Below are 26466 nucleotides of genomic sequence, written 5' to 3'. Positions count from 1 at the left end.
TGTTTTATTTTTTTTAGATTGACTGAAATCTACCTTCCTATCAAAAGTTTTATATGATAAAGCAAATATTTCAAATGGTCAGACAACCTCTGGGAAATCCTCAGATTTTCAAGAATACTTAATGGTTTGTAGTTTTGAAAATTGTAATTTGTTTCTGGTAGCTTGGATAAATTGAACTAAACCTTATTTTAATAATGTTACCTCATGATCAGAGAGTGCAGTGGAAAACTCTTAAAAATGACAAACTGTATATTAATGGTAGCAACTTTGTAAGTTAGAAAAGTGATAAAAGAAACTTTCAGGTTCTGATATTATCCAAAACCTAATGAAAACAACAGAAAGGAAAAAATGAGAAGTTAAAGCTGCTGGCCCATTTCTGACTTGCATGGAGGTGGTGTGATGTACCCTGCGTATTCCTCCCCTCTTCTGAAGCTTCCCTCATACTTTGAGACAGTAGGGGAATCAGTGCTTGTCTTGGGTCTTGTCCCGTTCGTTATTTTTATCATACCCTTCTTCAGTAGAGGAAACTTTATTCTTGTTATTACAGAAGTGAGTCAGGAGAGAAACTAATTGCTCTAAGCTTTATAAGCAAAAAAACATGCTAAGTACTCACTGTGCCTAAAAAGGAACTTTTGTGTCAGTGTCACCTGCTGTAATTACAGAAGTTGGCACAGAAAAGATTTTACGTGTTTGAAGAGAAATGCAGAGAACCCAAGATGTTCTTTATCCCAGAAAACGCCACATCTTCAGCATCAGTGTTAGTCTAACAGGATTCCAGTTTCCTGAAATTCTAGAATACCATAATTCGGAGGAACATTTTGCAAAGAAAAACCAAGTGGTCTTTTTATTTATTGAGGGTATCAGATATTCTCAGAAAGGCCTGTAAATCGTATAGCCAGATCACTTCCATGTAATCTTTGTTCAGGCTGCCTATAAGATAAATTTATTCTTAGTCATGAGTCAGTGAGGGATATCATGTACAGCTTTTTTGCTCTGCACTTTTACTGGGATGTCACAGTCTCTTAGAAGGGAGTGAATAAGTCGTGCCTCTGAGTCAGCTGCAGTCAGAGCTTCCATTAAGGTGTCAGGAGCTGTCTCTGCCCCTGAGGACACCAGTTTTGAGTGTCTTGCTCTCATCTGTTGCCCCTGAGGATTATATTTACACTGCAGAGTGTCCTGTGACACCGAGAAGAACACGTGTTCTTTGAGGTTACAAACTGGAAAGCCAACAGTGGATGGCCATGGCTTTCCCCTCTTACTTGGATGCCGTAAGGAGTTCCTGTAAGCCACTTACACAGAATTGCAGAGAAGTCTTCTGCCTTCAGATCCAATGTGTATTTTCATGCTGTGATACGGCTACGGATCTCTGAAAAGGAGGAGACTGTCTCTCCTGGGAATGTCTGGCCTGGCTGCAGAAGGAGAATTGAGTAAGGCTTTCACGTCCTGCTCCTGCAACTGCTGCTTGCGGCAGCAGCGGCTGGAGTCACTGGGTTTGCTCTGAGCAGCAGCGTGCCTGCATGCCCTTGGGTCGGGATCTGCCTTCCCCTGGCACTCTGCTGCAGTGAGGAGTGGACCCAGCCCTGCCCTCTGTCATATAGTGCAGTCTAGTGGGCTTACTGCTGCCTTAACACGGCAAAGGATGCCTCTTGGTCTTGCTCTCTGAAAGAAAGGTCTAGTTTCTCTACTGATTGACAGAAACTGAAGCAGCGGAGGAGTGGCCATAGAGAGTTTTAAACTCATCCCCAAATGAAAACCTTTAATAAAGTCACAGGGAAAACATTGATCGCTTTTTGTACTGCATCAAAGTGCCTTGTGGCTAAACCCAGAATACGGCTGTGTCAAGCAACAAACAGTCCTTCCTGAAGATTCAGTAATTTTAGTTTCCTGTAGTTAAGGATTAGGGGAGAAAAGAATCTATATAACAAGCAAACAAAGGTCTGCAGCATGTATTGCTGAATTTTGAAGGTTAATTATTAAGAATGTAAAATTAAGCGTGGACGCATGGAAGGCATCGTTGTGTAAAAGATATCTTTTCATTTATTCATGGAAGTTTTGTGCTGAGAAATTTCTTAACGCATTTAGACATTTTGTTAACACTGATTATGCAACGAAGTTAAGAATACCGCTGCTTACATTTAAGTAATTATTTAAATATAAAGTCAAGAGCACATTATGGGACAATGTTGATTAAGGTTTTTAGAGCTATCAAACCAAACAAGTTTTCGAACAGGTGGCCTGTTCTCTGTATATAAATGAATATCTTTGCTTAAATTAGTATCTGTGTCTTCTCTTGTTTGCACCTGTTTGTTCTGGTAAGGTTAGAGTTCAATACATCTTTTAAAATAATACTGTTATATGGGTAACTTAACTATTGGAGATAAGAATAGTAAAAGTTATTAAAATGTTGGGTTTTTATGTTGTTTTTCTCTTGCAAGTTGCTTGATAGTGACCAGGAATTATATAAGAACTTCCCTCTGGTAATATCGGAGCGTTGGCAGCAAGAAGTAGCAGAAACTGTTTATGATGCAGTAAATGCAGACACAGATAAAATTGAGGCCAGAAAAAGGGCTAAAAATAAGCAGCTTGGCCACGAGGAAGGTAATCTGTCAAATACACTTCTCTCCATCTTTCGCTGCTAGATAGTAATTCATGTGTTTGAAGTTTCACACAACAGACTCTCACATTACTGTCATTCACCAGTAATTGTTAGAATTCGTTTAGTCAGTATCATGTTTCTTAAGACTTTTCTTAATGTTTTGAAATGCTGTATGATGACATAATGTTTTGGAAAATCTTTTGTACTCTCTTTTAAAGATTATCATGTACAGCCTTTCACCATTTGTGGTCTATGCTCAGAAAAGAGTATGTGGGATTTAATTTTATGACAAAGGAGCCAAAAAAGAAAACAGAAGGTCCTTTACAGCAAACTTCACTTGTTTGCATGAGGATGTTGCATCACAAACTCTGAACTTTGGATGGCAATATACAGTTCTTTTAACAGTATAATAAGATACATTTTTAAGAACCAAATTCTGTTCTTGGTTACTCCACTGCAGCCACATCAGCTCATGTAATTAAGGCAGAATTGGCTGTGTGTGTGCCTGTGCACATAGAAGCACTGTTGCAAGTCTGGTGAAGGCACATTGAGTCACATCGTGTTTGGGACTGTGTCCTTTCTCAACATAGCACATTTGCAGAATGCTTTTAGGCAGTACCTTGTTTCACATGCTAATGTCTCCTCTTGTTCCAGATTATGCACTTGGGAAGGATTGTATTATGCACGGATACATGCTGAAATTGGGGAACCCGTTTTTGACTCAGTGGCAACGTCGTTACTTTTATCTCTTCCCAAACCGACTTGAATGGCGAGGAGAAGGAGAGTCACGGGTAAGTGAGGTTACTAGAGAGCAGCAGCTTCTAAGGGCATGGAGGGCAGGTGGATGTTGAGGCAAATCTGAGAACTCATACTCAGGCATACCTCCCATGAAAGTAGAGTTTTGTCCAAGTAAATGACCAGTGGATTTGAGTAACTTATCTTAAGTATCAATTTAGTTAATGGGTAGCTATACTGCACTGAGGAAACATAAAGTTGACTTGAGAAACCTGTTTACTTTGTTTTGTTATGTTTTTAAAGGAATTTGGTAGTTCATGGTGCTGTTTTTCATTTAGGACCTCTGGACTATTTATACAAAAAAACATAAACTGGTAAGGTCATAAATGCTATAGCATTTTATTTCAAAGAAAATGCTATAGTAACTTTAGTTTAGTCCAGCTGTGATGATGTGCTAGGCAGATCATTTGTATATTTAGTTAAGTAAGGTTTTGGAATTTCAAAACATTGTTGTCCTCTTACAGTCTATAGGGAAAGGTTTTCTGCAAACTGTTGTGTACGTTTGCTTCTTTGTAAGTATATAGTGCTTAAATATTCCCTTTCAGCTCTTTGAAACAGTAAGATTGTCCTTTTAATAGCAGTAATACTTGGAAAATACATAAAATTATATGCAATTCTCTTGAGGGAAAATAGTGAATATTTTGTTTGTAGACACACCTATTTGTAGATTCTTATTTCATGCTGTCATTACTGGCTTTCTCAGCTTATATTTTGTTGTCTCTGTTGAAGCAACCAAGCCCCTTGCTAAATCTCTTACCTTATAATCTGTCTTTAGTTCATGACCCAGTCTTCAGAAATAAAGAAATGTTTGTGTAATGACTGTTAATGTTCATAACTTAATTTATGTGGGTAGTCCAGAAAAATTAGATAGTGGCTTTATTTGTTGGGCAACAGGTTTTTTTCGAATCATGTCTCTGCTTTTTTGCAAATGCTACAGCAAAACCTACTGACAATGGAACAAATAGTATCTGTTGAAGAAACACAGATTAAAGATAAGAAATGCATCTTACTGAGAATTAAAGGAGGAAAACAGTTTGTCCTACAGTGTGAGGTGAGGTGCTTGTTTTTCAATAACTGTTAATCAGATTGGTTTGCATATGATAAAACAATTGAAAAGTTTTTTAGGTCCTCCGTTACGTATTAACTAAGGGTACTTTAAGAAGCAAAGCTGAACCTAAGCAAAACCAGGGAGCTTTTATCACGCTTGAATTTTGAAAGCAGGAAATCTGCAGCTGTGCCAGTTTCTGTCATGGATTTCAATGGTATTTGGGCCAAAATGTGTTCAGTTTAATAAATAGCTAAAAATTTCAAAACTTCTCAACCTACATGGGCTTCAAAGGCCTTGTTGGCTCGTGTCTCACTGCAGTTATTTGATGGTAGCTAATGTGTTTGCGAGGGAGGAAGTACACAAGTCCTCAAAATGTTTTGACCAGCCGTAGTTGCTGCTGCCTTGCCTGGCTTCAGCGAGGTGATGGAGAAGCAAAGGGCTGCGCATTTTCAATATCCAAAGTTACTCATTCCTTCGGAAAATTAAAATGAGTTGCTTAAAGTGCTATCTAAGAGAGAAGACGCTATTGGCAGTTTACTATGAAGTGCCAAACTACTTCTGTATCTCTTTCAGAGTGACCCAGAATTTGTTCAGTGGAAAAAAGAGCTGACAGAAGCTTTTACTGAGGCACAGAGGTTGCTGCGTCGGGCTCCAAAGTTTCTCAATAAATCTCGCTCAACAGTTGTAGAGCTTTCAAAACCACCGCTCAGCCACAGGAATAGCAATGGTCTGTAGGAGAAACAGAGAACAAAGTTCACTTAGGGCAAGCTACTTCGTGAACAGGCTGAGTTTCACAGAATCCTTATGAATTACTTTGTGCAATCCTGGACGCAGGATGTGCTTAGAAGAGGAAGAATTAGATGTTTACAGCGTGGGATAATGTCAGAACTCTGTCTCTGGAGGTTGTGAAGACTGGAACAATGGCAAGTGAATTCATGCTCCTGGCAGTGGTGGAAATGACCAAGCGTAGAGGCTGCATATTGCTCCCATGCATTCCCGCACCCTGGTGGTGTCTAAAACGTGGTCCGTTACCCTAGAACTACTGATGGAAGGAAGATACTGTTTTCTCTGCAATACCCTTGTTTGGTGCATACCAGGCCTGGAGACTGAAATGGTTACTGCTGGCTAGGATTACACTTGTGTGTGTGATACCGACAAACCCCTCAGCTGTGGAAGGAGCTGCAGACTTGCCATGTTGGATAACCTGTAATCTGTCGTGTTGCCATGTTCTTTCCGACCATTACTGCTGACTTTATAATAACCTTTCTCCATACTGCTGATGATCAACAGTGTGACTCTTATGCACTTCAAAGTACTGAATTCTTACTGTCCTGTGGTTTAAATGTTATTGCTACTTCATGGAAACATTGAACTCAAATTATTCACTTGGTTTGTTGTACTCACTAATAGTAGCTACCACCGTTTTGCTTCTTCTACGTATATGCAGTACTATAACTGACGCAATAGAGTAATAATTGGTGAAGAGGAATTTATGGTAGCTTCATCTAGTGCTCTGTTGTATAAATTGACGATTTCAGCACAGTTTTTAAAGAGCAGATTCCTTTTGACAAGTTTACAGTGAACATAAAGACAGTTCTTTTCCATTTCAGGTCAACTGCACTTTTTAAAAATTAAAAAGGAATTATTAAATCCAATGCATTCTAGTGCATGTACTGGGTTAAAATGTCTGGGTATCTCGGTACGTATTCTGGATCACTCTTCAGTTATGGGACTTGTGGATCCTTCTCTGTTGTACACAAAAACACGAAGCAAGTGTGTTCTCATAGCATAGATATCCCAGACTTTCACTGTAGCTCAGCTCAGGAGGTTCGTGCACACATCACATGGCTTGGCTTGCAAAAGGATTTTTAATTTTCTTTTCTAGAGAGTTCAAACTGTCCACATTGAAAACAGTCTGAGAATACTGAGGATGGAACTGACAAAACAAGCTGATCAAATGCCAGACATATTAATTCTACTTGAGACATCAGTCATGTCATGTGGAAACTCTTGCTAAAGTAAAGATACAATCTCTTAATTGTTAGACAACTTTAAGCATGTGAAGTCAGCCTTTCCCTGGTTATTGTGATGTTTTGCAAGAGATAGGTCAGGGCTTAATTTAAGCTTTTTTCTGATTCAGTAAACACCTTAAGAAACATTTTCTGCCTAAGTACGGTGGTACAACTCTCATGGTTCCTAAAGACGATGGGAATTGCATCTCCGTAAATGGGAGCAGAGGTTGCACCAACAGCTTATTCTGTCCACCTGGTGCGCACAGTTTGTCTAGCTTGTGTTGCTAACAGATAACCACAGAGTTCTAGACCTGTTTCCTTGTAGAAAAGTACAAATGGGCAAAACCAGGAGAATTATTTTGAAAGTGTTTGTTTGTCCTGGACACACTTGTAATAAAATTGGATGTATTTGCTTCTAGAAGTGGGGGTGGCTTAACTCTGCATAGCACGTGCTTTCACAACTGCACGTCATCTGGTGCAGCATTAAAGAAAAAGTGCATTTTGGAAAATACCCCCTGTGAGTTAGGTGATATCTTTTAATGATTTTTTTCCCCATTTATTTTTCAAATTATTCTGTATAAAGAGTACCAGCTTCTTTGTCATTCTTACTGGTAGGTGATGTTTAGCATCTCAGCATCCTCTCTAAAGAGTAGTGTGGTATTTACCAAGGTTTGGAATAGAAAATGTCTCATCTTCCTGGTGCTGACTGTGCACTGGATGTTGTTAAGCTTTTCCTACAATACCATGCAATGCTCTTATTTTTCTTCTTGATTTGGAAAAAAACCTCAGATTGTGATAAAAACCGCTCTTCGTTCTCATGTCACTTGTTCGTACTTTCTTAGTTCGTGACCAGTTCCATTTTTCTCTTTTAGTTGTTTTCCATGGTTGCTTTTTACGCTACTACATCCTTGTTGGCAGAGTTTGCAGTTTCTGATGCAACATACCATAGATTCTGGATGCTGGTGTCTATGAGAAAGGGAGGGACAGATCTGCAGTTGGGAAATTGTGCCTCAGAACGATAGATTTTATATGAAGTGAAGGCTATGTATTGATGCATATTTTGAAGTGTAACAGAATTGGGATAGGCCTAGAACCATGCTTGTTAGCATGGTCCTTAATTGCCTCATCCGGGGACACAGCAGCTGAGCTGTGCCGTCGGTCAGCACCGCTTGCCAATGTCAGATGGGAGCAGAATAGTAAAAGATTTGTTTTTCTTAGTCAACTGATTTATCGACAATTTATAAAAGCTTAATATTTGCGACTCACATATGACTGTGCTGTTAGGACAGAAGGAGAGGTTACCGTAGCGAAAAACCTGCATATGCATGGAGGAAGTTGGAATCCCAGTAACAAGTGGAGTTCTGTGTGGAAGGGACTGGATCTGCTGGTATGGAGGGAAAGCTGGAATTCTGCCCTTCAAAGCAAAATATCAGATACTGCTCTGAACTGATTGTTCCTGGTTTAGGTACCAGATTCTCTGAAGTTTTCTTCTTGGACAAAGATTCTTGGTGGTGTTATTTTACATGAGGGTCTTTAGCTGTATGTGTAGAAAATCTTGTTGAACGCAGAGAACATAAGGCACGGTGTTGCCTTTTACGCATTTTGACCACATTTGTAGGACTGGGGTATTTTCTGTTGTTTTTTTTTTTTTTTTAATGCACAGGGAAGTAAAGATAAAAGAAATTAGAGCTTCGGGCATCAACAGAGCTGAGTGAATGATTAAACACAGGCTTTTAAACAAATCATCTGTAAGTCCGTTAAAAAAAAATCAGCCATACTGAAGATTTGAGCATGTATGGGAATTGTTTCTTATATTTCAAAATAGAGAATTACATGCCAGATAGAGCCATATTAAACACTCCCCTGACACATCCACATGCCTTCAGTGCTGCAGGGATTATTTTCTAATTATTCTTTGTCTCTGACGTACAAGCTGACAAATGCAGTAAGACTAGATCCTGGAAAGCAAGTGCGTGAGTGATGTGATGGTAGAAATGGTAATTTCTGCAGGAGCTGGGCTTGGGGGGGGCGGTGTCACTGACTTTTAGGAGGGCTGCAGCTCTGTTCTGCTTTTCCTTTCCCTTTGCCTTTCCCTCTACTCTGAGGAAGGGTGATATTTTTCATATGTGGGAGTTGCTGTACATTAATGTCTCACTTCAAGAATAGGGATACAGCAAATTCTAGTTAAAATCAGACTTTTGTGAATTGAAATTTAAGTGCAGGAGAAGCAAAGCACCAGTTATTCCTGCTGCAAGCAGAGTGTAACTGAGGAACCATTTGGAGCTGGGCGTGAGCTTGGCTGGTGCTGTAAAGTGTTCCACGGACACCGTGTCAGCTGAGGCGTCCCGTCATTGTGGATATAAATAAGGCAATTTTTATTATTCAAATTTATTTGGTAATTATTTGGCAAATTCGTGAAACTGTTAAAGGAACATTTGCTAATTTTATTTTTTTTTAATCCTTCATCTAAGTGTAGGCTATCTGGTTTTTGAAGTATAAAAGCTTCTTCGTACTAGTCATGTTTGAGCTTTATGTCTTGTCACTGGTCTAGCAAAGTCTACGGCTGCAGTCTTACAAGTTACTTCTCAAACCACTGCTGGGAGATAAGCCTTGCTGGTGTAAATATCGGAGCTGATCCATCTTGCATTGACGTTCCTGGTATGTTGCCCCCCGTTAGGCTTCAAAAACAGACTCTGAGCACGCTCATGATTGATAGTTGGATGTGCGGATGGGAAACCTGGCAGGTAGGGACAGCGCTGCGCTTGCGGTGCGAGGGTGACGGCACACAGCTCCAGGAGATCCACCTCAGCTTAGTCGCATTTGAATTTTCCTTCATTTCAGCAACTCTCCACAGCAGAAGTTTTTCTTCTCCCACTTTTTCTGTTGAGGGAGAAAAAAAGGAAATAGGATCATCGGGTTGGTTTTGGTTTTACTATAAATGCAAGTGTTTGCATTCCAGTGCATAGATAATAGGAGACATTGTGTATTTGGTGCTAAAACCAAACCTGTTTATCCGAGTTGCGATCCTGTAAAGTGGATGCTGTTGATGTCCAGTAGAACTGCTTGAGGTGTTGATTTTGCATGGCAGCGTTGCCACCATGAGAAGGGTCGAGGCCCTGATGCGAGTGATGACTTGCATGTTAACGTTTTGTAGGTTTACAGTAAATTAGCTCATGAAAAGTGAAATACCTGGAGCTCTGTGTGTTGCTGTTTTCCTGGCAGCTGATCAGTTTTAGGACTGGATTGTTCTTTAATATCACGTACATATCTATGTACTGCAGATGTTTGCATTCGCACACTGGTTTCACTGTTCCCCACACAGCAGATGGCAATGATACAGTTACTTTAACTCTGAAATGCTCACACTCTAAATATATATGGAGGAAGGACTATTTTGAAGTGTATAGTAGAAAGTAAATAATTCTAGTTGTGTCAATTAATATGAGTCAATTCTACAAATTAAAGAAAAAATCTGAAAAGTGTATTTTGAAAAAGCATAGTATTGATTTTAATATTGTAAAAAAAAAAGGAAAATATCTAAAGTATACAGAGAACATATGTATATCCAAATGTCTGAAGAATTTCAAGATAATCTACTTTTGTTTTCTGTTGATTTCTATTCCATGGTGTACATATTGCGTGGATTGAACATTGGCTGTTTTAATACTATTGTTAAATTGTATTTTTATTTTGTGTTAAACTAATCACCACAGACTCAGCTTTATTTTGTTTATGTAAAGGTTGCTATGCTATGTAGGTATAAAACCAAGAATTCTATTTTAACAAAAAAGCATTTTATATTATTTATTAAATACGTGTTTCTCCAACTTCTGACATTCCACAGGATTTCTGCTCCGTATATGTATAGAAATGGCAGTTCCTTTCAAGCAGGATCAGTCAGCTTTATTCTGTTTTTCATAATAAAGTCGAAATAGTTTCCATCAGTCTGTCCAGCTTACCCTTCTGTTATGGGCGTAGTGACTTCCAGGCACTGTCAGGACCATCTCGGAGTGCAGTGGCTCGTGAATGCAGAAACATCTGAAAAACCCTTGCAAATAAAACCCCTAGTTGGATGTTTCTAAATTTCTCCTTTATTCCTCAGCATTCCAGAGAGCAAGCTTTTATTCACATGAGTCTGTGCTGGCTTAATGAGAATTAATGGCCTTAAACTGGGGCAAGGAATCGGCTTGATATTTGAAAAAGCTCAGACATCAGCTCAGATATTTGCAAAGCTCTAATTCCAAGGTTAATGAGCGAGTGGACAGGAGAGCCCGGAGAGGCTGCAGAGTTTGGGTGCTGGTGCGGGTCTGCTCAGAGCGCTGGCTTACGTCGGGCTTGTTCTGGGGTAGGGCAGAGATGGGCTAACCAGCATCGATGGTTGCAAAAACCTTTTTACTTGAAACGATTTTTGCTGTTTCAGGGTGATTACTTAGTCTTTAAAAATAGGCTAGAGCCCGTGAAGACAGGAGAGGTGTCCTGTGGAGTGTGGGGGAGCTGGGCGGCCAGGGCCCATGCCTGGCCTTGGCATAGGACCGTGCTCGTCACCTCCGTGCCACAGCCGAGGAGGGGAGCGGGGACCCCCGGGACCCTGGCAGGGACCGTCCCTCGGGGGTGTCGGGAAGGCGAACCTCGTGAGCTGGCCTCTCGCTGCCAGCAACCGTGGGGCAGGCTGGCCAGGTGGGGAGCGGGGCTCAGCCGTGCCGCTGTCCTCTGCGGCATCGGCCCGCCGAGCTAGAGAGCCGGCGGCCTCGGTCTGCCTGCCAGAAGCATTTGCTGGAGCGCTGCAACCGCTGGGCACATCTGTAGATAACCAAAGCAGGCACCTCCTTCCCGAGCAAGGCACAAAAATAGCATGAAATTTGTCAGATAACTCATTTGCTAAAAATAATTCCAGTTGCAATCGTGGCCTCTGCAGTTTGAGGAACACTCAAGGTATTAAAGCATGCGCTTTGAATTTCCACTGTGGTGGAGCTTGAAGTACGTGCTCTTCAGGGCTTAACTGAATGACATCTCGAGGGTGAAATTTGGCTTTTGCCGGCCATGCCACCGAAGCCACCTCTTCTTGTTGAGATGCTGTCCGAAGCAGGGAGGGGACAGCTGCTTTTCCCCCGTAGTAGCTCTTGCCTTGTTTTCCATTTTCCCCTTCTCATGCCTGCCTGGTCATGTTTTGTTTCTGCAGCTGAAGAGTGAGCTGTAGTGTTGAGCCGCTCTGCCCAAGAGCACCCAGAGGGAGGGAGAGGCCAGCGGCGGGTGTGAAATCGCGCCGGTGCCGGTGGGATCGTGGTTTTTTGGCGTAATCCACCAGAAACGTGCCATGATTGGGATAGCGCTGAGCCCAGTGCTGCAAACCTGTCACGTGCCCAAGCAGGGATTCGTTAGAAAACCTGGGGATGGGATCAGAAACCTGGCTGTTCGTCCAGGGTCAGGATCTATCTGGGTTTGTGTAACTCGCTGTACTGCCAGATGGGAAAAGGAGACGGACTGGGTGTAGATAGGGGCTTGCCTGGATGTGGGGCTGGGAGGAGGCTTTCCTGGCTGTAGCAGGCATCTTTTCCTTAAGGAAAGGGAGAGATCAGAGAGCAGGTAAGACGGCAAATAAAAATGAGTCTGAAAAACAGAATAAAGCGAGAGCATCCTAGGAGAGGTATTTTTACGAGCACTGTTTCAGTGACTACATTTGGTCCTTGAAAAAAGGAGCAGATTCACATGAATAGCTACTAGTGATTTAAAGAAATATATTGAAAGAGAACCTGTTTTCAATGTGTAATTTAATGATGAGAAAAGCCAGTATCTGTAAATAACTTTAGATATTGTATCTATGAGAATCATTCTTTGTTTTATGTACTTGGCTCTTTTCATATTTATTGTGCGGAGGAGGGTGTGCCCCGTGCCGGTGTATGCTGCTGCACGTTCCAGTAGTACTTCTCACAGAGACTATCTTCAGAGTTTACAGTCCTCGGCGATTTGTGACTGATGTGCCACACTTAGTTAATTCCGCCATTATTTTTTTAAAGGATTATTTTGGCACAGCTAAGCTGCTTCTGTGTGTTGGTCAGTACAACTGCTCTCATACGACGAGAACCCCAATAAAAACCGTCCTTTGCGTGTGTGCTGCCGCCTGGTTCTTTCGGTCTTGCCTGCCCCTTCCCGCGCAGCCGGCGGGGCTGTGCCGGGCTGCCTGACCCCCTGCGCCCCGTTGCCCCTGGCTGCCCCGCACAGAGGTAAGTCCTTTGCTGGCTGGAGAAGCCGCCATTCACGTGCACGGTGTTTGTTCGTGCTTTTTCCCACGGGTGGCTGCTGGGGGACGCGCTGGCTGTTTCCTGCCGATGGGATGGTGCCCGCTACGGCGAGGAGGGCCCTGGAGGTGATCTTCATCCCGCTGTGCTGGAGCAGCACAAAAAATGGCCCTGGCAGGGACTATGAGGTGTGTTACGGGTGATGAACAGTGGCTTTCTGAAGGCGCGGGAGGGACCCTGATGCTCGGTGCTGAGGGGCACCCCAGCAGCAACCGTCCCTGCGCACAGCCAGGCTCCCCGTGGCTGTGGTGCCATCAGGGACCATGTGAAGGATCATCCAAAACCACATGTCCTTGTGCCATTCCCACGTGGAAATGGGGTTTGGTGAGATGCCTGGGGCAAACCTTGGTCTCCTGCCAGGCAACTACAGACTAACAATCCTATTTCCTTTTTTATTAACAGAGTTTTTCCAGCTGTCGGTGCTGATGCCCTGGGCATGTCCCTGGAGCTCTTCGGGAGAGATGCAGAGCGGAGGAGGGTGGGTTACATCTTTGCAGCTGGCCTTGGCCTGATCCTGCACCCCCGGCTGGGTGTTGAATGCTGGCGGCGGCTGCGCTGGGGCAGGTGGGACGCAGGTCCTGCTGGTCATGTCCCCCCCCCGGAGGGTCACCGTCTGCCCCGCGTGGTCACCCGATGGCCCCTCTGTGTGCTGTGCCCCTGGCAGAGCTCTGCAGGGAGGTGAGGCTGGGGATGGCGGTGCCAGGCACCCCCCCACCCCGCGGCAGGCAGGGCTGCCCGCTGCCTCCCCACCTGCCCCGGCCGGGCTGCCGGCCGCGTTGGCGTTAGCACCGCGGTGACTTCTTCTTTCCACCGACGGGAGGTTATTTTGAGCGCTGCTCTCGGGTCCCTCCCCAGCTCAGCCTCCCCCATCTCAGGGCTGGGGCTGGCAGGGGGGGGGAGCCGGGGTGCTCAAGGGAGCCCCGTACCGAAGCTCTGACCTGCCGTCCCAGGGGACAGCTTGGGGTCCCCTCCTGCAGCAGCAGAGCACCCCGGGCTGGCTCACGTCAACCTACAGCGGTTCCCCCACTTCTGCGGGGTGCAAACGTGTGCACCCAGGAGGGTGCGAACACGCGTGCCGGGGAGGGCACGGGTGACACACGCATGTGCCGGGCGGTGCAGAGAGGCCAGGGAACGGGAGGGCCCCGCGATGCCATCGCCTCTCCCCAGCCGAGGCCCCGGTGTCACCGGCGTGGTTATTTTTAGCGGTGACATGTGTCACCTCAGCTGCCGCTGTGGCAGGGGGGCGGTGGGGGGAAGCACACGCTGCCCCGCTGCCGCCGCTCGCCCGCACGCCGCCTTCGCTCTCCGGCTCCCTGGGGGTCCCGCACCGGTGGCAGAGCCCGGTGCCAGCGTGGGCTGTCAGCCCCCCGTGCCTGCAGCCCCCCACCCAGGTACGGGCACTCTGGGGGGGGGACTTTGGGGTGGGGGGCCGGGATCAGGGTCTGAAAGGAGCTTTTTGGGTGTGCTGGAAGCCAAACCGTGGGCCCCTCGGCAGGAAGGGCTATTTTTAGATGGGAATGGATGGCGATAGTGGCAGCCCCGGCTCTGGGAGCGGCTTCCAGCCACCGGTGTGTGCCGGGAAGAGGTGCCTGGGAGGGCTGCGATGGGAGCGGGGACAGGGATGGGGACAGTGCTCCCTGCCCTGTGCAGGAGGGCGATTGGGGGTTACTCGATGGCCTCGGCTCTTGGCACCCACCAGGAAGGCAGCGGGTCCCGGGTGGCAGCAGGAGCAAGTACCCGGTCAGCTTCTGCATGGGGACCAGACCCAAACGGGGCTGCATCCTGCTCCCTGGGTGAAGGGAGCCGGAGTGGTGGTGATGGTGATCCCCGGCCCTTGTTCATGCCATGCTGTGTGCTGGGTCGAGGCATGTCCCCCTCTGTGCCTCAGTTTCCTCTTGTGCAGAGCAGGACTGAGGATCCAGCTCCAGCTGGTGGGTGCAGGGTGCCCTGCCGCAGGGACCCTCCGGGCTCAGGGCTCCGGCTGTGCCGTTCGGGGCTGGCTCTCCCCTGCGGCCTCAGAGCCCTGGCTGGGGGGACAGTGTGGGGGCAGTGCCGGTCCCCGACGGGAGTGAGGGCACGTGGCGCCTGGGGCTGCCGCCCGAGAAGGCAAGTGACATTCCTCAGCCGGCTCCTGGCCGCTCCCGGCGCTCCTGCCCTTTACTGTACAAGGAGATGTGGCTGCCGGCGCGAGCGGCAGGGCCAGATGAGCCCTGACCCGCTCGGTGCATGAATGATCTTGACAGGTGAAGCTGGGAGCAGCCCGAAACGGGGCACGGGCGGGCTCCCACGGCCACCTTGTGCCACTCAGGCCAGGGCAGTGGGGTCCCAACACCACCCTGGTGCCACCGACACCCAGTACCACCACCTCCCCTCCAAACGACTGCCATACGACCCGTCCCCCCGTGCCATGGCTGCCGTGCCACACCTGGTGCCGCGAGCGCAGACTGGGGCTATGCCCGGCAAGGTCATGGTCTGCCGGCCCCGGCACAGCCTCTGGCATGGCCCCAGGGCCAGCGGGAGCCCCTGGCTAACTTTCTCCTCTCTCTCTGCCTCATGCACCCGGTGCGGCCCCACGGCTCTCCGTACAGCACCGACCCACCTCCCTGCCGGCATGGCCATCTCCTCGCGCCTGGCGCTCTGGGAGCAGAAGGAAAGTCTCGGTCCAGGATGGCACCAGCGGTGTTTTGGGGCTGGATGTTCACAGGCTGCCAGGGGGCTTGGTGCCGGGGGGGGGGGACGCACCGCAGCCAGCCTGCCGCACGCCTCTGGGGTCGGCGTCCCCTCGGCTCCCCGCGCACGTTGCTCATGCTGTGTCCAACCCTGCCGGCTCCGGGCACCTTTGCAGGCTGAATGTTCTAGTTTGAGCGATTTTGCTGCTGTTCAGAGCGTGCAGTTCCCTGCAGGGCCGAGACTCATGGGAGTCTGCAGGGCTTGGTGCTGGTGCTGCTGTGCAGTGGTGCGGCGGGGAAAGCCTTTTGCTGTGGGAGCTGTGGGAAGTGGGGCTGGGTTTCAGCTTGGGGCCTGGCATGGAGGGACCTGCAGGTCTGCATGTGGCCGTGGTGATGCCGGGAGGCGCTTCTTGACTCGCTGCAGCTGGGACGGTTCCTCCCATGGCCATGCCGGAGCTGCTGGGTGTCGGGCAGAGCCGGCAGCACATGTGGGCTCCCCGCAGCACCCAGCCCTTGGCGGTGTGTGGAAACTTCGGAGCTTCTCTGTGGGGCTTTTCTTTGTGCTTTTCCTCCTGCTCGCCACAGTCTGGTGCTCATGGGTGGCCCGTGGCCTCGCCGGCAACCTGCAGGATGCCTGTGGCCAGCCCCACCAGCGGAGCGGGGTGCTGATGCTCCGCTGCTCGTGCCACTAATGTCCCCAAGGGGCTGGCTTTACCGGGGCTCCTGTCCCTATGCCATGCCCCGTAACCCAGCCTCTGCTCCTGCAAACAGATACGGGACGAGGACCGGGTGCCACCCCCATCTGCCCCCCCCCTGCTCCTGTCGGTCATCCCTGGGGGGTTCATCAAGCAGCTCGTGCGGGAGACCGAGAAGGAGGCGAAGGCGGCAAAACTGAAGAAGGAAACCAAGGTGAGTGTGAAAGAGGAGGTGGGTGGTGCTGAACCCTATGCAGCACTGGGGTGTCCTGCCTTGGTGCTGGCTGTCCCCAGCCCAGAGCAGTTCCTTGGGGGCTGGGGGGCTGCAGGGCCCCACGACACCGGCCCCAGCCAGGAGCCTGAGGCTTTTTTTCGCACGAGTGGGGTTGGATGGCGAGGCTGGGGCTCGCAGCGTGCCGTCGGCCACAGGCCAGCCGCCAGCCTTGAGCAATTCATGCTGGAGACTTCGTTAATGCAGCTTGCCATTCCTGACTTGCTTAATTGGAAGGCGAGTAATTAAGCGGAGCATGAGGCTCTCCAGTTCAGCTCGCTGAGCGCAGGAAGGGGAGTGTGCGGGGCGTCCCTGGGCACAGAACCGAGTGGTGACCCAGGACATGGGATGGGTCCCCAGGAGGGATGGGATGTGGCCAAGTAGGAGGGAGGAGGAGGAAGAGGAGGAGGAGGAGGATGCCACCACCGACTGCAGCTGTGCAGCCAGGTCTGGGCAGCCACCCACAGCCATCAGCCATGCCCAGAGCGAGTGGGTCAGAGCTGGAGCTGTGTGTCTTGCCAGGCTGTGCTCAGCACGGGCATCCCGCACTGGGCTTTCACCCTGTCCCCCTCAGACCCGGCTCCTCTCCTTTGCTTGGCAGCCCACAGGAGAGGACGGCGAGGCCCAAGCCGGGGACGGCCCAGCTGCTGGAGGCAAGGCGGTCAGCAAGGGGCAGTCGCTGCAGAACGGGCTGCACGGAGAGGGGCAGGGGGGCGAAGGGGTCGTGGCCCCCCCACGCAAGGAGTTGTGGCCCAGGAGGGCTGCGCTGGGGGCCGTCCCCAGCAAAGGCCCATCCCCTGCGCCTGGCCCAGTAGCGGCTGTCCCCAAACCAGCGGAGACCCCTTGCCCGGAGGCTCCCAAGGCAGCGAAGCCGTCGTGCCCTGAGAAGAGCCCCAAGGACCCCCACCCGAGGGGCAGCCCCCCGCCTCCAGCCCCAGCACCCAGAAAGGACCCCCAGCGCTGCAGCAAAATCCCAGCAAAGGAGGGAGACGCACCCAAGGGGACGGGCCCCGAGAGCACCAAGGAGGAGGGGGCACCCCTGAGCCACGAGGAGCCCCCAGCCAAGGAGACAGCCAAGAGGGAGCCGGGGCTGGCCAGGAAGGAGCCGGAGAAGATGAAGAAAGATGTCGAAGGTGGCAAGAAGGAGCCAAGGGAAATCAAAAAGCCTGGAAAAACTGCAACCAAGTCAGAGGGGCTGAAGGGGGAGCCAGGAGGAATCCAAGAAAAGTCAGAAGATGTGGCAAAGGAGGTGGGGAAGGCGAAGGAAGAGCCAGGAGAGGGTAAAGAGACACCAGGAGAGAGCAAAGAAACAGGCGAGAGCACGGACAAGGAGCAGGTAACGTGTCCGCAGACCTGCCAGGCTGTTACCCCGTGTCTCGGGCCACTGATGCCATTTTTCTGGTTTCATGCAGCTCTTCCCATTTGCGTAGGCTCAGCGGGTGGCCAGGGGAAGGTTCCCCCTGGGAACGGTGCCCGGCTGCGAGCATCCCTGACCCCGAATGATCCTGCCGGGGAGGGGCAGGGGTTCTGGCTGGAAGTGTTCTGACCGTGGGGCAAATGCAGTTTGTCCAGCTCAGTTTTCCACTGGTTCCTGTACGATTCCCCTCTCTCCTCCCCGCAGGCTCCAAGGGATGTTTGGTACGAAGCGGAGAAGGTCTGGCTCATCCAGCAGGATGGATTCACGCTCGGTAACTTGCCTTCCTCTGCCCTCACTTTCCAGCACCGAAGATAAGAGGTGTCTCCAGCCTGGCTGTGTGTCGGGAGCAGGGTGGGCGCCCGGTGCTGTGCCAGCGCTGTGCCGCGGCCATACCTCAGCGGGGCCACGGTTGGAGACGGCCCATTGGCAGCTCCTCATGCCGCAGCCGGCTCTGCCCTGAGCTTCCTCGGCCGTACCGCACTGGAGGGACTCATCGGCCTCTCGTTGCAGCCACGCAGCTGAAGCCAGACGTGGGGACGCCCGAGCTGCCGGCAGGGAGGGTGAGGGTGCGCCGGGAGGCGGACGGCAGCGTCACCGAGGTGGATGAGGACAGCGTGCAGCGGGTGAGTCCCCTCCTCGGTTTTGGCCGGCGCGGGGTTGGGAGCCCTGCCCTCACCGCCTGGTGCGTGGCAGTGCCCGGGCAGGATTAGACCCAGGCAACCCCGGCGCTCCAGCCGTCGTCCTGGACTGGATGAGTCCGGGGTGCCGGTGGGGTCCGGCACGAGCCGTGCCACGATGGCAGAGCTGGAGCGGGGGCTCTGGCTCTCTTCCTGCAGACTAACCCCCCCAGCCTGGATTACGCCGAGGACCTGGCTGCGCTCGTCAACCTTAACGAGTGCAGCGCCATGAACACGCTGCAGCAGCGCTACCAGGCCCGGCTGCCCTACACCCGCGCCGGGCCCAGCCTCGTGGCCATCAGGCCCAGCTTCGCCGCCAGCAGCACCTCGGGGAAGGTGAGCGGGGAGACCTGGGGGGGTGTGGGCCGGGATCTCCCGTGGGAAGCGGTCACCGACCCCCGTGGGGACAGCGGCGGAGGGCGCCGGGCGCTGCCGTGCCGGCAGATGGCACCGTGCGACCGTCACAGCGCGCGGCCGGGACACGCGGGGGGTGCTCGGGGCGGGGGATGCGCTGAGGACACTCGGGACCGGGGGCGCTCGGGGCCCGGGGGGATAGGGGCCGGGGATGCTCCGGGCCGGGGATGCTCGGGGTCCGGGATGCTCTGAGGTTACTCGGGGCTGGGATCATTCGGGGTCAGGGATGCTCGCAGCTGGGCACCGCTCCCAGCACAGAAGTTTTCCTGGCTTCCAGGAGAAAATCACTGCCTTGCTGTGACTGCACCCCCCAAGCAGTCTGGGGGGGGGGACGGGGCTGGGGAGGGAACGGGCCCAGGGCTTTGCCTTGGCAGAGCTTTTGCTCACAGGCAAGCCGGAGCGGGTCCTGGGGTGGGTCCCCAAACCTCTCTCCGGCGCTGGTGCGGTGAGGCTAGGCTTGCAGGGCTGGGCAGCGTTTCCCCTTCCCCTGGGAATCTTGGGGGGGTTCTGCACCTTGGGGAGAAACCATCACCCTGAGTGTGACGTGCCTTCGGGATTTGCTATACAAGAAGCCTGTTTTGGGATGTGCTCTCCCACTCTCTCCCTGCCCACAGGTGTTCAAGGGGAAGCGGGACAACATGCCCCCGCACATCTGCTCGGTGGCACAGAGAGCCTACAGGAACCTGCTGATGCAGCGGCAGGATCAGGCCATCGTGCCCCTGGGGCGCAGCGGGGCTGGCAAGACCACGTGCTGCCAGAGCGCCCTGGAGTATCTGGTGGGCATGGCGGGCAGTGTGGACAGCACGGTCTCAGGTACGGGGCCGGGCAGCCGCTGCAAGCTCGGAGCCCCGGCAGCAATGCAGCGAGCCCCGGCAGCAATGCACCAAGCACTGGCAGCGGGACTGCAGGGTGCTTGGCACTGGGCAGTCAGCACACGGAAAGTGTCCGTGCAGGCTGGAGAGTGCATGCTAATGCAAAGGTGATTCTGCTTCCCTCCAATGGCCTTCATTTGACCCGTTCCCGCTCTGATTTGTGCCTCATTGGGGTGGCTCGGTGCGGCTGTACAAGCGCAGCACAGGCCGGTGGGGCGCGGGGCTGCAGCCCGGAGACAGGTGAGCAGTGGGGCTGTGAGTGCCGCTGCCGCTTATCCATCCCAGACCCAACAGATCTGCTATTTTGATAAACACCCGAGTAAGCACCACAAGGGAATTACTTGCATGCTTGGGGCAGCACTTTTCCCATCTGATCAAGTTACTGGTGACGTGAGAGGAAGCGCTGTTAAGCAATCAGTAGCTTTAGAGGGCAGGTTTGGATTTCGGAGGTCTGGGTGAGCTCCGGGCACACCATGCTCTTGAAAAGGGCTGATGAGTGGCCTGGAGCAGGGTGGCATGTCCCCCCTGGCCAGCGCACATGTGCCCTTGTGGAGCAGGATGCTAATAACCCCATTCCCAGCTGGTGCCCTGGGTCCCTGTGCGCTGGGACAGGGTCCCGGGAGGAGCATGCAGAGGTGCAGCCAGGAGGAGAAGCTTCCTCCGGCACCTGTTTGCAGCCTTGAGGCTGCACTGGTGCAGCGGTGGTAGGGTCTGGCTTTCTCCCAGCGAGCACCAGAGAGATGCAGGGCTGCAGCCATCTCAGGGTGACTCAGGGGGCTGCTGGTGCTGGTTTTGCAGTGGAGAAGATCCAGGCGATGTTCACAGTCCTGGGAGCCTTTGGGTCAGTGACCACCGGCCACAGCAGCAGCTCCACGCGCTTCTCCATGGTCCTGTCACTGGATTTCAGTGCCACCGGCCATATAACCGCTGCTCACCTCCAGGTACCCCATGGGCCCTGTCGCCTGGGTGAGACGGGAGGGCTGTGGCTGAACCCGGGGGTCCTCAAGATGGGGGTGAACAGCCCCTGCGTTGCTTCCTGGCCAGGCTGAGGGCAAGAGGGGTGATGCTCTGCTCTGCTCTGCTTCTCCTCCCGGACCAAAGGTACCCCAAATCGCAGCTGAGCAGGAGCTCTGTCAGTAGTGTGGCAGGGTCCCCCACAGGCCATCGTCCCCTCCCCTGGCAGGGAGTGCAGAACAGCACTGGAATGAAATGTTTATGAGGAAATGTATAATTTAGCATTTCATTAGCAGCACCTTACATGTCAGCCTTGAGCAGAAGCCTCTGAGGGCTTTTATCACCGTCAGGGCTGTTATGCAAAGGCACTTTAATCAGAGCTGTCTGTGCCCCCGGGGCTCGTCTGATGGAGAAGAAGGCTTGAGCCACTGCCTGCTGGGGGGAACACCAGGGCTTCCCATGGCTGCCCCATTGCTGCCCCCGCTCTGCCCCAGGCACCGGCAGGGAGTTGATGGCCGGCATGGCCATCCTTGTGCGGCAGCAGGAACGTGCCCCCCGGGAGCATTCACTTTCTGGACCACCAGTACCATCCTGGGATGCTCGTGAGAGGATGGGACAGTCGGGGCGGGGGGGTTGGTCCCAGCCATGCAGGCACTTGTTCCTGGTGTCAGTGCTGGCACAGAACAGCCTTGATGAGGCTGGAGGCTCATCTAGGCTTGTCCCAAGCCCAGGCAATGGCTGATCCGGACACTGTAGCATCTTTGCTGGGGCCATCACATTGTCCAGACCTCTGGAGGCAGAGAGGGACCCTGGGTGTTGCACCCATGTGCTGAAACGTTGCCCCTTGGTGCATGCCTGAGGCACAATTTGGCTCTTGCTTGCATGCCCTGCGGCACACAGCCCTGGGCTGGAGGAGCAGCCTCCGAAGCTAGCCGTGGCCCTGCAAGGAGAAATCCAGCCCCTCCTTGACAGCTCCCAGTAGCATCTCCCCGTCTCCGGCTGCCACTGTCCCCTCTCTTCCCTGTGTGCCTGGATGCCCTGGCACACTGGCCACCCTGCCTGCACGCTGGGGGCTTCCACTCACGCCTGCCTCTGCTCCCTTCCCAGACCATGCTGCTGGAGAGGGGCCGCGTCGCCCAGCAGCCCAACGGTGAGAGCAGCTTCAACATCTTCCCCCTGATGCTGGCAGGGCTGGATGCGGCACACAGGTGGGTGTACGGCTCCCGCAGCACTGGGCAGCTCTGCTCCTCGCCTGGCTGCTCAGCTGATGGGTACTCCCATCGCCGAGGGGTTCCCCTGTGATTTATACTCAAGTTTGCTCTTGGGTATAAGAGACCTCTCTGATAAGAAAGAGATTGTGAGAGTGATCACATTAGCGATGCTGCAGGGATATTTATACACTTATATATTAGAGATTTTCCAGGAAATGGGCATTTTCTGGTGCTTTTTTTGCCCCTTCACTAAAACTGAAATTGGGCTGATCAAATGAGGTAGAGGTCTCTCTCCCTGCTCACTTCTGGCTCTCCCCATAAGCTGTGCGTCCCTGGGCTATGCCAGGCGAAGGGGCATCTGCTGCCAGCTCCATCCCTCTACATGGGGCAGAGCCACAGCAGCCTTTCCCATCAACGTCCCTCAGACATTGCCGTAAAGGGGCTCTGTGGGTGTTGGAGATGCTCCCTGGGGAGAGGGCAGGAGGTTTGGGGAGTGCTGGGGGAAGGCGAGGAGGGAGCTTGAGTCTCATTTTCTGTACCTGCTTCCAGGACGGTGCTGCACTTGCACCAGGTGGCTGAAAGCAACTCCTTTGGGATCAAGCCGTTTGTGAAGGTAGGGAGAAATGCCAGTGCTGCACGGCCACCCCCTTTGTCACCCCTGGTTAGAGGACAGGTTGGGGTCCTTGGCTGCTGGGCAACTCGGGATGGTGCTGCCGTACCGGGTGCATGAAGGGAGAGAGCAAATGTTGGGGTGTGAGGCAAGGTCTGCCCAAACAGCCTCCAGCACCCCTCTGACAGCCTGGTGGGAGCAGGGGAGATGCCAGGACCGGGGCTGCCGCTGCCTGGTGTCTGTGATCAGGTTTTGGACACCCCCAGTCCACCCCGGGGATGGAACCTGCTGCTCTGTGGCCAACAATACCTGATGGTTTTTTCTTGTGGCAGCAGCTCCTGAGGGGCAAGCGCATCCTTTGGAGGGCCCAGAATGCAATTTTTAGAGGCTAAAAGTACTGTGGTTGATTTCCAGCACCAGCTCCTTATTAGTGTGAGCCGTTTGCAAAGACCAGGCAGATCGCTTACGAGCCACAGCGCTGGCATGAGTAGCAGCAATTCGCAGTTGCATCATCTATTGATGAATTCAGTATTCAATGTTCATTAGGGAGGACCTGCTCTGGTCCAGAGAGAGCAGCGGCTCTCATGGAGGGCACGGCGAGGTACCGTGGGTCCTCGCCTTGCTCATGCAGCAGCAGATTTGGGTTCAGAGATGGGGTTTTACCCTCCTTTCACAGCCCCCGATTCCTGTGGGTTCCCCATCCCAGCACGGAGGGGTTTCCCTCTGGGATGCAGAGGGTCAGCAGGAGCCAGGCAGCACTGGCTCTGAGCAGCATCTCTTCAGTCCAGGGAGTGTGAGCTCTGCAAAGGGGACAAGATGAGCGCTGTCCCCACCACTGCTTCTCCTTCCCAGCAATGTTCCCCGCAGTGCATGCACATCCCTGGAAAGCTGGGCTTGGTCGTTTGGTTCAGCACGGCACGGGGTGGTTGTCCGAGGAGAACCCAGGATGCTAGGGATGGGGATGTGGAAGGATGAATGGCCCAAAATCTCCCCAGGGGATGAAATCCTGCACCAGAACCTGGCCTGGCTGAACAGGGACGTTGGTAGTACTTTGTTCACCTGCTCTGGAACCAGCCCAGAAGGAAAGCCAGAGAGGTGGCGTGCTGTGTCTGGGTTCAGTTGGAGTTTGTGGAAATTTGTCAGATTTTCCTTTCTGAATGGTGCTCTGGATGCTGAGACTAAAGATCTAATTGGCGGCATCCCAGCCTTCATCCCCACAGCCAGTGGGGATAGATAACCCCTGCAGGGACACCGGTGTCACAAGTATTTAGGGTATTTGTTTGTGTCTGGAGAAATCGCAGACCTCAGCTCTGTTTTTTCATTAGTAGCTGCCCCGTAGGCCTCTGCAGGAGCTGGAATCCTTTAGTCGAGGCAGGCTGGTCCTTGCCAGGATAGGGATGCTGCCTGCTGGAGCCCGCGTGCAGTGTCTGGCCCTGGGGCTGCATGTGTCTGCACAAAACAGCCTCAGTTCAGGCAGAGAAAGCCCTGATCTTGCTGTGAGGCTGCGTTTGCGAAAAAAAAATTGCAGGACTTGTGGACAGGGCTGCCGTGGTTGGAGGTGGGCAGCTGAGGTCCTGCTGGTGGCTGGAAGGTGTTCAGCTGGCCCCAGCTCACCTGTGAGTGGGTGTATTTAGTGAGAAGGTATAAAATGTCTATCTCCAACTGCCGCTTAATGTAGTGAGCATCTGTAGACACTCCTCAAGTGGGAATTATGTAGTGTTGTACAAGGAGAAGATGTACCCAGGCTTGCTCCTAGCACCAGGCTCTCGAGGAACCTGGCAGGGGCTTCTCCCACTGCTGTCAAACTGTTCCTAGGGTCCCTTATTGCCTTTTCCTTGCTGGCCACATGGCTTTTGTATGCTTTTTGCATCCCCCCCCACCCCCCCCCCCCGTGTATCCCTGTATACCCCTGTCCCCAGTGCCTAGGATGCTCCGGCAGAGGCAGTGACATCTCCCTTCCCATCTCTTTCCACCTGCAGCCTGAGGAGAAGCAGAAAGCCTCGGTGGCATTTGCCCAGCTCCGGGCTGCCATGGGCACGCTGGGCATCACGGCGGAGGAGCAGGCAGCCATCTGGCGCGTCTTAGCCGGCATCTACCACCTGGGAGCCGCCGGCGCCTGTAAAGGTAAAGGGGGCTCCTGCCTCTCCTTTCTTTATACCTCACCTTGGTGCTGGGGGTTAGAGGAGGGTGAGGAAGCACATCCCAGCGGTGCACTGTGCTTGGGCGCGTTGCACACGGGGAGGTGTGTGGGAGTGATGCTCGCCTGGAGGCTGTTGCACGGCCCGTGGCTCTGAGCTCTTCGTTGCCCGTGGAGGAGCTGCCTTGAGTGGGGCGATGCTGCGTGCTGGCATCCTGCCCCGTGGGGGCTTCTGGAGAGGGTCCGTTCCCCGGTCGTGTGCGGACAGGATGGGGGCTGCAAGTCGTCACCTTGTGCCAGCTCTGTGGGAAGGACGGGGTAGGTAACTTGTTTGTTGGCACATTGTCCCCAATGACACCACGAAGGGACAGCTTCAGGTAGCAGTAATTTTATCATCTCTTGAGTGCCTAATACAGTAACTGAATTATAATAGGATGAGTCTGGATGAAGATTGTATTTATAAAGACTTTGTTAATACAGGCATATAGAAATTGCCTTATCCCTTATAAATTATTTTAAGATGTGCTCTAACCCGTTTTAGAGACAGCCACATTGATTTACACACTTCAATTTATGAGGGCTGCATAAAGGCTGCTATAAACTAAGCCATAGACATTTATAAAAGTCTCTGCAACATGTCATAACACATCTTACGGTAATTTATGCCATTAATCATTTATTAATTATTTTAAAAGGATGAATGCTGTCATCACTTACAGTGAGTTCTCTTCCTCCTTCTCTCTGGTGTTCTCTTTCCCCATCTCCATCTCCCCTAATGCCCTTCCAACTTTTAAAAAATGACCCTGCTGTCTCAGGCTGAAGTGTGTGATAAGGCTCTTGGCAAAAAAAAAAAAAAAAAAAGAAAGTCCTTCTGCCATGAGAGTTTTCAGGAGAGCAGATTTTGGAGACGTGTGTCATTTTAAGAGTGACCAGCTGAAAGGCAGATGGAGGGACAGTTACTGTGCTGGCCACAGAGGCTTTGCTGGGTGAGCTGAGCTGGTTTGCTCAAACTTACTGAATGTTCTGTCCCAAGCACCCTGTAAGTCAGTCTAGAAGTGCATCGAGTGCTATATTCAAGAAATCTTGTCGCAATTATTTCAGCACAAATAGGAATGTTAATAGCGAGCCCAGGCAGGGCTGTGGCTTCAGAGCAGACTTGGGTACAGGATTAACAATCAGAGCATGTCTCAGCATCACTCGCTCTGGTATTGATTCCCCCATCGTGCGTCAACAAAAGGGGAGAAATGAAAGGAAATATGGATAAAAAATGGATCAAAGCTGGATGGAGCAAAAGTCTCAGTGGGGGCGATGACTCTTTTAATGTGGTTAAACCTGTCTCCTGATAGCCATCTCTTCCCTTCCCCTTTCATGCACTTTGAAGTTGTATATTCAAAATCCTCGCCTTGAAATCTCACCAAGGGGAGCCTCATCACTGGTTTTTCACTGGCATTCAGGAGTGCAGCCAGGCGCTGCAGCTGCCATCGCAGCCTCCACCACCGCCATCCCTGACACTGCGGTCCCGGCATGTGCTGTGCTCCAGCAGCTGGGCCCCAACACAGGTTAAATGCAACTTTTTCTTCCTTCCACTGATGGCTATCATCTTGTCACAAATTCAGTTTGTCCAGGAATAAAACAGGAGGGAATAGCACCACCTTTCTCTGGCTGAGAGTGGAAAATACATTTGCAGCTAGAAAAACACCGAGAAGAAAAGGTTGAATTTCAAAAGCCTGCGCTGTCCTGGTGTCAGCGTTTCCCATTACCTTTGAAACATGTTAGCACGGCTCTTTTTGTG

At 51.6% G+C, this 26466-nt stretch overlaps 2 protein-coding genes across 3 annotated transcripts in view; both read left to right on the top strand.

The window, feature by feature from the left end:
* The window catches only part of GRK3 (G protein-coupled receptor kinase 3), a 79073-nt gene extending 66513 nt beyond the window's left edge, over positions 1-12560 (top strand). Inside the window, exons 18-22 of one of the 2 annotated variants that reach the window (XM_069794532.1) lie at positions 2436-2598; positions 3251-3387; positions 3670-3705; positions 4329-4442; positions 5013-12560. In XM_069794532.1, coding sequence (XP_069650633.1) covers positions 2436-2598; positions 3251-3387; positions 3670-3705; positions 4329-4442; positions 5013-5174 — 612 coding nt within the window. In that variant the 3' untranslated portion in view covers positions 5175-12560. The remainder of the gene's footprint in view (positions 1-2435; positions 2599-3250; positions 3388-3669; positions 3706-4328; positions 4443-5012) is intronic. The other variant, XM_069794533.1, reaches the window with a different exon arrangement.
* A 1319-nt stretch (positions 12561-13879) lies between these two features.
* Positions 13880-26466, top strand: part of MYO18B (myosin XVIIIB) — a 77501-nt gene continuing 64914 nt past the window's right edge. The window contains 12 exon segments of the mRNA XM_069794511.1: positions 13880-13984; positions 13986-14138; positions 16188-16325; positions 16984-17718; positions 18004-18070; positions 18310-18422; positions 18636-18812; positions 19505-19703; positions 20561-20703; positions 21824-21924; positions 22477-22540; positions 24517-24661. Coding sequence (XP_069650612.1) covers positions 13895-13984; positions 13986-14138; positions 16188-16325; positions 16984-17718; positions 18004-18070; positions 18310-18422; positions 18636-18812; positions 19505-19703; positions 20561-20703; positions 21824-21924; positions 22477-22540; positions 24517-24661 — 2125 coding nt within the window. The 5' untranslated portion in view covers positions 13880-13894.

This window comes from Haliaeetus albicilla, chromosome 10, assembly GCF_947461875.1.
Source record: "Haliaeetus albicilla chromosome 10, bHalAlb1.1, whole genome shotgun sequence".
Lineage (NCBI taxonomy): Eukaryota > Metazoa > Chordata > Aves > Accipitriformes > Accipitridae > Haliaeetus > Haliaeetus albicilla.
This window is presented reverse-complemented; position numbering and strand designations above follow the sequence as displayed.